This window comes from Chroicocephalus ridibundus, chromosome 1 (assembly GCF_963924245.1).
Source record: "Chroicocephalus ridibundus chromosome 1, bChrRid1.1, whole genome shotgun sequence".
Classification (NCBI taxonomy): domain Eukaryota; kingdom Metazoa; phylum Chordata; class Aves; order Charadriiformes; family Laridae; genus Chroicocephalus; species Chroicocephalus ridibundus.
The window spans coordinates 155,113,064-155,126,958 of NC_086284.1; the positions used below are offsets into that span (position 1 = coordinate 155,113,064).

Below are 13,895 nucleotides of genomic sequence, written 5' to 3' on the forward strand. Positions count from 1 at the left end.
GGTTTCAGTCCTGTTCTTCATTATCCTGACACCTTATCTTTAGGTCAGTTTGTTCTTCCGTTTCTTTTACATGAAATCACACATATGTCACTCCATAGCAAATAACTGCTAACTTTCCTTTTAACCCCGGTTCTGCTGTTTTTTATGGTGTGCATGTGAGCATGTGTGCACACATACACAAATATTTTCTTTCGTTCTTCATTTGTACCGATATTAATGCTTTTGTTTTAAATCTCTTCAGGAGAGTAGGAAATCATTCCATCTTAGTCATTTGTGGAAGGCATTGATGTTTGCATTCTGCTGTTGCAACTGCGCATACTGCATATTGTTCTCGTACTGGAATACATTCCTTTACAGTTTGCTAAGTATCGAGTTTAGAGTCGTGTGAAAGCTTCCTTTCTGGAAGAGAAAAGGAAAGCTCCAGGATCCGGTGCTGTGACAGGTTTAGCGTGCTAGCGAAGCACTCCCTCGCTGGCTGCTGGTGGGGGTGTTCTCCTGTCTGTGCCGCTGATCCTCCGCTCTGCGGGAGCACAGGAATTGCTCCAGCGGCTGGGTGTCAAGGGAAGAAAGAAGGCTTTCCGTTCCACGAAGACTGCTGTTGTGAGAAGGAAGACTCTAATGGGAAAATTCTGGTGGTGCTGGGGAAGTGGTTTGAAAGTCTCTGTGAAAACAGGACTGCCTCTGAAAGAGCTGAGATTGACAGGTTTTGCTGGTTTTCAAAAGTTAGTCCTTTAAACTGTTTGCAATTTGCTTGCAATTTCCACGTGAGCAAACATAGTGAATCAGGAGCCAGAATATGGTATATCATCCAGAAATAAATACCCAGGGGTGAAATCTGAGCTCCGCAGAAGCCAATGAAAGCTCTAGTTTCTTTCTCAGTAGAAGTCATGGATGCTTGATTTGCATATTCTTATACAATTATTTTACAGTCTGGAAGATAGGTCACCCTGACACAAAGCTGCTGACAAAGCAAAAGCATATTATCCTCTTAAATTTGTTATCCTTTGCAAATTGCTTATTGGGAGGCAATTTATTTGACAAATGGGAGTTTTTATCACCAGGCGGTATTATGTATTTCACACCGTGTCAGAGAGCAAGGCTGAGAACTACTCAAGAGTCTGGTTTTTGGCTGAGGGAAGATGGGGATATCCTATAAACGTGCTTGCAACTCTGGAAGTTGCCTGCTGATTCCTGACCTCACTGGTTTGCGTGCAGTTTTCAAATCCCATCCTCGCTGCAGCCGCCGCCTTCCGTATTCATAGGGCAAAAGGAAACTAGTGCTAGGGACAACTGGGTCCTTAGGCAAAGGCACTGGGACAGCTATGCCTGGACAAATGGCCCAGATTGCAGGTTTCTTGCTTGTGAAAGCTAAATCTTGATTGGAATATTGCCTCTTGCTTATGTTAGGATGGCACGTGGGAGTCTGATCAGGCTGGAGCCCCGCTGCACTAAGGCAAGTAGGTGTACAAATGCAGTGGATGGGGCATGGTCTGCCACCTTCAATTTATCGTCAGGTTGGCTTTAGACAGGCGTGTTTGGTGTGAATGCAGCAGTACTTGGAGGAGTGCCAGGCCACCAACCTTCTCACGCAACCTCATGTGTCAGACAAGCCTTTCTCCTCATTTGGAGATCCGCTGGTCAGCCAGCGTACACCAAACTCCTTTCCTCGCTATCTTTACTTTAGTTGAATAAATGAGCAGGGGTTTTTTGTTGGGTTTTTTGGGGGGTTGGTTGATTTTGGGGAGTTTCCTGGGTTTGGGTTTGCTGTGGGTTATTTTTTTTTTGTTTTTTGTTTTTTGGTTTTTTTTACCCCCTATACAAAATTAATTGAAACTCCCTATGGATTACAGTGGGGACAGTTTACAGCAATCCCATTCTTTGATTCTTTCACTCTCTTTTTTTTTTCTTCCTTTTTTTTTTTACCCTTGTATTAAGTAGACAGGCTGTTGTTTTTGTAACATGATTATCAGTACCACCATATGCCTTAAAATCTCACTTGCTCTAGCGGGATGAGATTATCCAGCACTTGCAGCGAGCACCCAGCTGCAATAGCATTGCGTGAAATAGGTGTGTGCGCTGCGTTGATCAATGCTAATGGAAGCACAAAGTTCCCCCATGGTAAATCTGTGGCTGGCAACACTCTAATTAAACCTTCCTTTGAAAATAAATGAGAGGTCTGTAATTTTGGCCTCTTGTTCAGAAGGGCATGCTTTTATTTAGGGATTTTTCCAACTTAAATTTTTAGGAGGTTTTATAAAAGCCTGAAGCAGCACAAATGTCTGAATCATCTGTCTTTCTCCTTTTAAACCTTTGGTTTAGAAATTATTTCTCTAAAAGCTAATGTGTAGCAGCAGCAGAAGAATACAGTTTCCTTCTAACTTGAGACCAAACCTCAGAGTCTCTCCTAAAGTGAAGCCCAGCTACTTTAAAGCTTTCAGGTGATTCAGTAGTTCTGTTCTTCAAGGGTGGTGTGGGAAAATAACAATTAGGTTTTTTTTTAAATTGCATGAATGTACTTGAAAGTTAGCATAAACCCAGTATTATGAAAATAAAATACGGTTTACCGTGCATAATTTTTATCTGTGTTGAGGCATATTCCTTACATCTTCAGTAGACGTTGATACAGGATTTCTGCATTGCTTATTTTCCTCTAATATGCAAAGAGCACTATCTCTTAAGAAGCAGCTTTCTCTTTCGTTGCTTCATCCAACTTAACTGGTTGGTGTGCATCTGTGTCTAGGACGTGGTTGCGTTCCTACTCCTCATTTCCCCACTTCTCTTGTAGAAGAGGCGTTCTGGGCGTGTGGCCTTCAATTCCTTATACGTTGCTCTGCGATCATCCTAATTTGTTGTGATAAGAGTCCGTCCTTCCTCCCCCTCGTCGTGCCTTTGCAGCTGGAAATAATCTTTCCCTATACAGTGCTACCATTGAAACTTCTCTCCAGCAGAAAACTACAGCAAAAGGTAGTAACAGCAGAATGCAGTTGGTATCCTTCATGAGTTGTTTTTATTATTCACTAGTGACATGACTTTGCTTAGACCTAAAATGCTCTATAAATGTGCTCTCACTATGGAATGTGAGTTTACATATGGGGAGCTAATGTGAAATAACCAAAATGTCCCGGCAGGCCAACAACTCTTAAAGAACTGGATTTTGGTGCACGTTCTTTGCAGCTTTATTCAAGCAAGTGCCAGAGAAGGAACTGCAATTATTTCGGCAATTTCATAGTTAGGAAAATAGAAAAAAGAAAAGCAGACAGAAAACCCCCAAAAGATTAAGTTTTAGTTAAACATGGGATTTTGCTCTTTACTGCAAAGGTAATAGAGCCTCCGTGGAAGGTATGTTCCATCTTGGACTTCAGATATTTTGTTTAAAAATAAAAAAATCTTTAACAGTCTTCCATGTTTGTTCTGGTAATGCTTCTATTGGTTGTAATTGGAATTTTGTGAGAGCTGGAGCTTGGCCTGATAACAGACACCAATATAAGCACTAATTTAGACAGTGATGCAAATTTTTAAACCACCTTATGTTTCATTAATAATGTGGGAATTATTTTGTTTATAGAAATAATTTAATTATTGGCCATATTCATTTTGAACAGAGATGCTTTAAAATTACCAGCATGAACCTAATTAGCTGTGTCGTAGATAAGTGGTGCTCTTTGTTACAAGCTTCCTCTTTCTTGTGTTTTCTGTGCCTGGAGGGAATGCTGAGGACAGGGAATTGAAATCCTCATCTAGAGTGCTGTTAAAGGCAATTAAATGGAAATTCTTATTCACTCCCCCTTTTTACTGGAATTGAATGTTCATTTTCATGGTAGTGCTTTCTTCTCCTTGTCTATAAATATTTCCTAGCCATCACATTTAGGGATATTTTTATTCCTTATTTATAAAAATGCCTAAGGCCTCACGCCGTGGCATATCGATTGAAATCGGCACAATATGTACTGGGGCTGCAGAAGCACGGCCATCTCTGTAGCTGAGTTGAATGTAAATGCTCATTTCCCCCAGTACTTTCTGATGGCTTTGTTGATTAGCATCTGATATATGAATTTCAACAGGCCTGCAGGCACTGTAGGGATCTATTGAGAACAAACGGAAGACGTCCACACTGTGCACGCTTTTATCCAAAGCTTCCTTGGGGAAAAGACTATGAATTGTTTACATTTGTCCCACTGCTCTGCGTCTGTAAACAGTATTACTTATGTTTTCTATGTATCTGATCTCCTCAGTATGCCTGGCATAGATAAAACCTCTGGCACGTTTGTTTGCAAGTCTTTTTTGCAATTTACATCTCTCATGCACACATTAACTTACATGACTTTACCACTGCACCAGCATTTGCATTATTATTGAGTTGAGTTGATTACAAGTAAGCTGGTATTTTGCAATAAAGTTAAATGCTTTTTGCCTTTGGGAGGTAACAAAACAGCTCTTCAGGTAACATTTATGGATTTCTCATAGCTACCTATACTGTGCTCATAATTATAGTATGTTGTATCTTAGATCATGAATGGGTGTATCATAATAGTCCTTTTCACTGTGTAGCAGATACTGTCCTCTACATTTTTTTGAATGGAAAGTCGAGGAACAATTTTCTTAAGGTCATCTTAAGTGTCTATAGCAAAGCATGAATTGAAAATAACAGTCCTTTGAAGTTTAATTTTCACCTCTTTCAGAAGGCTGACTGAGCTCCTAAGAACAAATAAGGAACCCCCAGTTTGTCAGCTTGCTTTAAACAGTGTACAAAACTTCTAGCATTTTTTTCTACAATATGGGGCATATGAAATAAATGGCATGTTGTTACATTAAAAAAACCAACCAAACAAACAAAAAAACCCCAAACAAAACCAAAACCAAAACCCAAGCAAACACACAAAAATCCTATTCATGTTATGTGGCACAGAGCATAAAACCGATCATCTTGAGTCTGGAAGCCATGAAATGACCAATGCTTAGACAGTTGCTTGGGTGCAACTGAATTTTGATCAATTATCTCATATTCCATTTGACCAGGTGACTGGTTAAGTCTAGGGACTTTGCTGTTCTGAGCTGAAAGAGGAATTAGTGATGGGATCGAGCATATTTCTATACTCTATTTCTTTGTAGGAGAGACCAATATCCTGCTTTCTTGAATGCAGGAGGAATTAGACAAATGGGATGCTTCTGAAGCTGTGAAACAACAAGCTGTTTCCAGCTAGCCTGTCAACCCAGAAGTTCATGGTCTAGTTTTCTTGCCTGTATGCCCATGCTGATTCAGGCTGTGTTCTCAATCTGTTTCTGAGTTTTCAATCTGCTTCCCTGCATGGGCTGTCCATCTCATATGCACACAATACCTATTATATTCCTCCTTCTCTCATTATTTTGACTAAATGTGCAGCTGCCTGTGTTTTGATTGCAATATGCCTATTATTTGCATTTGAAGACTTTCATCACTTCAGTATTGGATTCCAAAAGAAAATCTATTGACCTCTCGCAGCGATCTTAAATGAACATCAGGAGGTCATGTCAACTACACAAAGATTTAATCTAAATTCTGAACGCATTTTAGAGGCATAGAACTTTCCCACTTTTTAAGAAAACAGACATAACATGACTGGAACCCATCAGCCACTTCTGCAAAGGGCGCTCTTTGTGCTGCCAAGAAACTCAAGTCGGGTTTAGATTCAGCGCCTACCTACTGTGCTCTTCAAGAATAAAACACAGTCCTCGTCCAAGACCCCGGACAATCTGCGTCCCTGAAGTGTGAGGGAGCAGGGAATGGCAAAGAGCCATGTGATCCGAACCAAGCGCTGAGCGTACGCCTGTAAGAAAGCCCACGGAGAGAGAGATTCCCCGTCTGGCTGAATGCTGGCTTGGATTGGCTCACACAGAAGCTGCTGCGTGCAGGTTGATGTCAGCAGGGTGTAAAATAATGGATGGAAGTTAAGGAAATAATGTGATGTGGCTCCATTTAGACACATCTCGGGGTGTGGGGGGGGCAGTTTTGTACCAGCTGGTTTTGAGGGAAGGGCTGGAGCCTGCTCAGCCCCTCACGCACCCTCCCCCCACTCAGCCTTGCCTGGAGGGGGTTTCCTCCCAGACCTGTGTCTGCCACTGACTGCTCCTCAGCAGAAAAATGTCAGAGAAACCTGAGCTTCGGTTAATGAATGGTGAAGAAAGGAAAAAAAAAATTATATAGTACGCTTAAAAAAAAATAATAAATCTCTCATCTGAAAGAGAGACACAGAATGGCAAGTGTCTAAGGGAATATTAAGAGGTAGGTGGGCATTCAATTTGTGCCACAAAATTTGTGCCTGTCCCTGATAATTAACCACAGTGAGGCGTCTCTAGCAAAGATTTCCATCTGTGGTGCCATACTGACATTTGCCTAGGAAATATGCTACCATCTTGGATAACACCAGTCTGCTTTTTCCCTGCTTTTGTGTTAGCAATGTGGAGGTAACTAATACATAATACATTCTGCTTTGCAGCAAGTTAGCAGCTGAAATAGGTAATCACTTGAACAAATTCAATGCTGTTGCATTATGCATCAGAAAAACTACATTAAGTGTCAAAGCCATAAAGGTAGGTTATCTGCTCGTCCTGATAGCAGTCAGGTTGTGTTTTATTGCTTATTAATAATCACAGAAGAGTGAGTTTCTATGCAAACAATTCAGAATTCCTGCCCCAGGAGGTGGCTAGTAAAAATAAAACTGAAACTCAGAAATAGCATCCTTTATTTTACCTACTTACGTTTTGAGACGATCTTTTGCTTACGTGCTGCTTTCTACACCTAAATTAGACATCTGGCTTCTTTTCCTTTTTTTTTAAGTGCTAGGTATAATTTTCATTTTACAGACATCATTTCGTGTCACTCACTGCACAACAACTTTCTATGGCTGTTTATATTTGTCATGTAAATATTTTTACATATGTTGTTTGGAGCAATTGTATTTTTCTATTGCTGTTCTACAACTCTGTGCCCATTTTGTTCACTGCATTATTTATTTCATGCCAGTTTGCTTCCGACACTGGAATTTCCATCTGGGGTTATTTAGAGTTCAATTGCAAATGGCCTTTTCCTCAAAAGTTACGCCTTTCTCCCCGATCAGGCTGACCTCTTACCTGTGCATGCCACCGTTGCCATCTTTTATCATGCACTCAAACAAATATTGATCCTCGTTTTAGCGTTCTCAAAGTTCAAATTTTAAGACACCCCTAAAAAGTCACGATACTGCTATACATTTCTCAGGTCTCAGAATACATATACAGCGCTTAATGGCACCTTGTTTCTCAGCTTTTATGACCAACTTACAAAAAGGTATCTCCTAACTCAGTCAACAGCACCCTTTGAAGCAAAGTCTTGAGAGAAGTGATGGCACTAGTATAAGGTGAAATTTAGACTGCTCTCTGTCAGGACAGTCTTTGTAGCTGACTTGAGGTATTGCCCCTGCCCTGGGAGGGGGTTTCTCAAGGGAATAGAAGCCGTAAAGGGCTATACAGCCCCCTCTGAGTCCTGGTTTGAATTTGGAAGATTTGGTGCCTTGTCAGAGAAGCTCTGCTATTTGATTGCTGAAACTAAGAGACACCAAGGGACCGGAAGTGTTTTCTGAGTGGTTTTAATGGGCAGTCACACCAAGCAAGGCAGCACCACACTGACAAGAGCTGCGGTAATTAACTAATACATCTGCAAGATACAGGACAGCACCCATCCAAAATGGTAACATAGAAACAATGCAAACGAGTCAGTTGGGCACCATTCCCACAGTTACAGCCACAGTTCTTTGCCTCTGCAGTTACTTCTTCATGGCTAGGTCAGAGAATTCCATAGCCTATGTTGATGTACGTGTTCTAATCTAGTTGAAAAGCATGGAAGAGTCTGGCTCTGCTTTTGCCATCCTGGCATCACCTGAAATTTGGTTTAGGGAGAAGCTGGTGTGGTACTAATATAGGTGACAAAGTATTTTTAGGCAGGAACAGCATCTCTCCAGGAGCCAAACTATATACCTTTGCTATAAATATCTGACCAAAATATTGATTTCTTCAAGGGTGAGCACAGGGAACATCTGCTCTGTGTTTGCACAGAACTTCTCCCTTGGTGTCACATGTTATCGAAGGAAAGCTATTTCCATAGCAGGCTGGTGTTTTTCCCATTTCCATACCATAAGATACGCTCAGCAAACCAGTTTGTATCTGACAGTTGACCCAAATGCAAGTGAACTTTCATTAGAAAGAATGTTTGCCACCTTCTCATGTTTTGAGCTTCATCTGCCGTTTCTGCCTTCAACACCTGATGCCAATGCCAGTTGCATCCAATTCTCACATATGAATGTTTATGTTTGTGCCAAATGCTCTTCCAGTTTGTATCTTGTCCATCACTGGCTCTCATCAGTACGGCTTTCAAGCTCCTGGGGAACCTTTGGACTCTTTCCTGTCCAACGTGTTCCAGGAGGTAACTGTGAAGGCTGAAGTGGGCTGTTCCAGCTCTCCCAGGCTGCAGCCCGTTCGTGCTGCTGGCTGAGCCTGGGCGTTCGCGCGAAGCAGTGGTGTGAGGTGCGTTGTCACGTCCACGCTTGGAAACCAGGAGTTGTTGGAAGACAACTGCTGCGCCTGTTATAAAGTTAGTTGACCGGAAAAGTTTTTCAAGTCAACTGACTTTTCCCACTGTAGGGATGGCTTCAGTCAAATAAGTGAGCATAGTTAATCGAAATATTTCTGTCATAGCAAGGTTATAAGGTTTTATAAATAAGTAAACGTATTAAGAAAATTATTAAAACATAAAATCAAAATAGAATACCTGTCTACTAGCTGGTGTGTATGTATGGGTTAATTTAAAAGTGATCAATCTGATGGAAGGCCTTAAGTGGGCATGTCTGGGAAGTTTAAACTTCTTGGTATTCTATACAGGGCATGAAATACAGAAGCAGGACTTCTTGCTTGTTTTTTAATTAAAAGGCATCTCGCGTTCCTCTCCTTGTTGCATGGATCTGCATAATTTCCATCTATATGGAAAGAGACTTATGCTTCCCTTATTTCCTTCCCCTGATTTTTAACATACTGAGAGCAGTTTAAGAAAGAAAATGACTAGTATAATATAGAGTAATGTTCAAATCTGGTTTCATAGGAAAAAATGTTTAATTTTCTCTGACATTTTCTGTTGTCATAGGTACAAGGAAATGTTAAGTGTGCAGTAATTTTCTGTTACGCTACGCATCCTCCCCGAAATCTGCATCCATGGCCATCCTCAAACATCACACGTGTTAAAATGCACCCTCAAAGTACCTTTGAGGAAAATATAGTGTGTACCTGGAAGGCCGTCATCACTGTGTACTGGTGTTTACCGACAGTGCATTAACTATAGCTCTCTAGTAGACAGGGCTCCAGCTCCCATTCTTCATGAAGTTCTCCAGCCCTGTCAGTCCTACCTGCTGCTCTGCTGTGTTTTGATTTTTCCTCTGGATATGTGACCTTTACATTTGTCTTGTAGGGCCTCTATTGCGCTGGTGCTTTTTGCTTAGTCTCAAATTAGGAACAGTGAACCATTGAATATAAGCATATGTAGAGTAAGATATAATTTATTAGCAGTGTTCCTGAAACAGTCGTCTTAGATCCACAGATATAGTGACTGAATCAGTGCTTAACAGTTTCATTAAATTGGATTTCTTGTTATTTGGAAAATCCTATCCGGCAAGTTGCTGATGCTTGCTATTTCAGTAACTCGCAGTCTTTTGAGAAGACAGCTGGGTTAATACATTATTGAATATTTTTAGAATCCTTTAATGCTGAGTTCACAGGATTCTCTAAGTGAAGTAGACTTAAAAGCTAAAAAGTTTTTGAACAGGGTTTTGCTTTGAAGTTTCTAAGGGGCTGCTTCAGTCCTAGTGCCAGTAAAACTTAGAACATGTTCTGAAAAGCTATAAATACTGGCAGTAAAACAATGGGTTTCATTTGGCAAGTAATTCTGTCGATGGGAAGGCAAAGCAGGCCACTGCTTACAGTGGGTGCAAATACCGCTCTGCTTTGTGGTTTCATAGGACTGGGTAGAAATTAGGCCTTTGGGGAGAATTTCCCACTGAAAGTGCATATATTACCATGATTTATAATTCTCCTATATTGGGGAAAAAAATTACAACTAGTGGTCTTTCAAGACGCTCTTTCGAACACACTCTCTTTGAATTAAGATATAGGAGAGAGCTTTTGCCTGTGTTAGGCTAAATGTTTTTAACATTGGAGGCCTTGATTTGGCTTTTTCCAGAATTAGGCCATGTAATTTTCAACCAAGTCTATTTTTAAAGGTAATACAAACAAAACAGGTTTTGCTTTTGTTTTACTTTACAATAATTATTTTATTACTGTTTTATTTTATTTTTATATTATTTTGTGTTATTACATTATTTTTTATGTTATTATATTGTTGCAGGGTTTTCCCCTCTGTCTTTCATTGATAAATGATATCTCCATCACTTCCACTGTTGTGGCTTGTACTTTGCTTTATTCCAGGTTGCTTCAGAGCCGTCCAAAATAACATCAGAAATTATCACTGAGAAATACTGCCTTATTAAGCTAGCAACAAGAAGAGGAAGAGAATCACTGAAAATTACCTGTATAATTAGAAACTTCTTGAATACTTAAATATTGTTTCTTTTCAGTAGAAGCAGAAAACACTGAGTACAAATGAGATGAAGGGGCTGTTAAAGTCCATGTTTAGCTTACCAGCAGTGTAGATGGCCACTGCTTGATACTCAGCTCATTTATCTTTCTTTCAAGTTATGGGAAGCTCTTATCCATAACATGGAGTCAGCTCCTATAATAAAAGAATATTAAAAGTGGAAAGCAATTTAGAAAGATTTGTCAGCTATTTATGCTCTTTAAAACGAAGCAAACCGCGTGTTTATTTTGCAGAACTGGAGAAGAAAGGAATGGACGAATTATCAGCTGGCCTCATGCAGGAGAGCTAAACACTGGTGCTAATTAATGGCTAGTTAGCAGAGCACCATCTTGATCTCAGTGGAGGTCGCCTGGACAGAGGCCATAAATGCATACTGCAAATGAGAACAGCTTCAAGATGCTTCACTTCAGCTAAATGAGATGGTGGCCCTCAGCTGCTAGGGAGCTGCTAAGGCAGTATTTATTAGGTCAGAGTTTGGGACTCTCAGATCTATTGAATTCCCGCTGGCTATACATCTGCTCGTTATTGTTGATAATTTTTCTAGGCCTTCAGTAGTTTTATACCGTGCGCTGTTTTCCTCTTGCAGGCATTCGGACAGTCCTTCTCGATTCACCGCAAAGTGGCTGAAGATGGTGAAACACGTGAAGAGACTCTCCTCCAGGAGTCTGCATCAAAAGAAGCTTATTACCTTGGGAAGATTTTGGAGATGCAGAACGAGCTGAAGCAGAGCAGGGCGGTGGTCACCAACGTTCAGGCAGAGAATGAGAGACTCACTGCTATTGTCCAAGATTTGAAAGAGGTAAATGGGGGTGTGCAAGGAGCAAGGGAGGTGAATTTTCTTGGAGTATCGTGGATGGCGTGGTTCGGAGTCATGAAAATACTACAAGAAGTAAAAACGCTCACCTACCTTTCTGTGATCATCCCAGAAACCACCTGGCCTGAGAGGGCTGTAATTTAGAAAGGAAAAAAATGCAGCTTTTCTAAATTTTTAAACAACAACAAAAAAACCAAATATAATAAAATCCAATTCAGGAAGCTATAATTTCCAAAGTACTCTTAGCATTCGCATTGTATTTTATAGGGCCTACATATAAGTGAATTGAACGCAAACACACTTTCTGCACACTTCTGATTCATCAAGCTCCTCTTTCTCAACATTCACATCATTTCTCAGGTATTCTAGATTGGCTGGGGTCAGGTAGAGGTTTCACCAGTTCTCTTCTACTGTAGAGCAAAATTAAAATGCACGCTCATGTTTAGAAAATGGGCAGTAAGGAAGTCAAATGTAGTTATTGGCTATGTGGCACACAGTTGTTATTGATTAACTTCAGTGGAGAAATTAGTAATATTTAATAAGTTGTAATTTTTCCTTTAAATTTGGAAATTTAGAGAGAAGATTTTTTACTTGCTGTTGCTTCAGTATTCCAGGTAGTGGGGTACTGAACTAATTTTACTAGTTTATTCTTTCCATGTTGATGGTTAGTTTGCACAGTCCATGTAACGAAGCTTGTAACATGATTGTACACCAGATGAAGGTGACTCTGTTTCCCTCATCTTTACTACCAAACTGGCTCTTGCTCATGTTCTCATAGACTCACTAAGATGTGTGCATTCCACCACTCTGTCCGGTACTAATTGTGGCGAAATGGAGGATAAGGAATGCTGACTGTCAAGACCCCATCACCTGTCCTGGGTTCCTCGTAGATTTGTGACCATGTGCTTGTTTTGGTTGTGCCTTTTGTGCCCGTATCTATTGAAATCTTCTGCCTCTCCAGCTTGTCCCACTCCTGTGAGTCATTGTGCAGCACTGCTGATCTATTTGTTCCTCTCTAGTCTCCTGCCCTGGGCATAGGCTGGTTTTGCAATCTCAGTGTCAGAAGTTGCACGTGAGTCTACTGTGATCTTGATGGCCTGTTCATCGAGGTGCCTTCAGTGCATACTTTTCTTTTATCCCTCTGCCATTTCTTCTAGTGCTTTCACGCACACGTTTATACCTCATTCATACCAGTCTGACTGTTTCTCTTACAAACCCCTAGAGATTCAGTTTTCTAAGCAGAATAACTACACACAAAGGAAGGCAGCACTTGGAAGTAACCCCACATGTTCCCTGCTTTCCCCAGAAATGCCTTGACCTAGGGTCTCTCCCCAGTGTCCAGCTGCTGGAAGAGATCTTTCCTAGGTGATTCTGCAAAAAAGCTGCGTTCATGTGAATTCAACAAATTAACAAATTTATCGTGTTTACTGTAGCTGAGTGGAGTGGCATCCTTTTAACCTATAAAAACTGCTGGGATGGAGTCTCCCTGGGCCTGGGTCCTTTACTGCCATTGAACGTTCTTATTTAATGGTTTCACTGAACTTGCCCATAATACAAGTGAGGTTTCATTAAGAAGTAAATATATGCTATTTATTCACAAGATCCAAATGAAATACATGATTGTAATTGCTGTTGCGGTAGTTAACAAAAAAAAAATAATCAATTTTATATCTACTCATCCTAAAAGCTTCTTGGGTAGCAGGCAACCAGCTACTGACACACCTACCTATTTGGTTAAAGACTGCAGGCAAGCAGAGTCCTGATGACTTGGGGTTCAGTCACAGATGAACAACCAAGTTAAAGAAAACACACATTTGTCTTTTGTACTTAATTCCTTCCTCTGGGGTCTCCTTGGGATTCCTTCAAATGCAAAGCTCCCTTCCATTGTCTATCATGATTATTGATCTGTAAGTTACTCAGGAGGCAGCTTCAGTACCTGTCCTCCCTAGAATATTGATTGTCCTCATTTCTTTGGAGATAATAGTAACCCTTAGTGTGAGACCAGCTGCAATTATTTCCTGTTCTAATGCTAAATAGAAACAAGCCAAAGTAGTTAATTGGAGTGCAAGAAAAGAATTTACTTGAATAAAAATAATGCTGATAAACTGTGTGTTATTATTAAGATGATATTGGACCCTGAGTATAAAGTCCTTGATTACGTTGAACTCTTATTTTGTGGAACTAGAATCAATGTATTTAAACATAAATGGGATTAGTGCGGTCAGTTCATAACCAAGCTTACACCAGACACTATTATGATTAATTACTTGAATATAATAAAAGATAGAGGGTGATTGACGCCTACCTCAGGCTGTTAGGGATCTTGTCACACTGAATTACACGGGTATTTCACCTTGTGCTGAAAGGTGTCTTGCCCTTATACCCAGTTCAGTATACCTTGGTCCAAACATATAAATCCTAAAGCAGCAA

At 40.5% G+C, this 13,895-nt stretch overlaps 1 protein-coding gene across 4 annotated transcripts in view; it reads left to right on the plus strand.

Moving 5' to 3' along the window:
- BICD1 (BICD cargo adaptor 1) overlaps positions 1-13,895 on the plus strand; it is a 185,132-nt gene that overhangs the window by 82,328 nt on the left and 88,909 nt on the right. For all 4 annotated transcript variants that reach the window (XM_063319371.1, XM_063319379.1, XM_063319388.1 and 1 more), the window contains exon 2: positions 11,238-11,450. In XM_063319371.1, the coding sequence (XP_063175441.1) occupies positions 11,238-11,450 (213 nt within the window). The remainder of the gene's footprint in view (positions 1-11,237; positions 11,451-13,895) is intronic.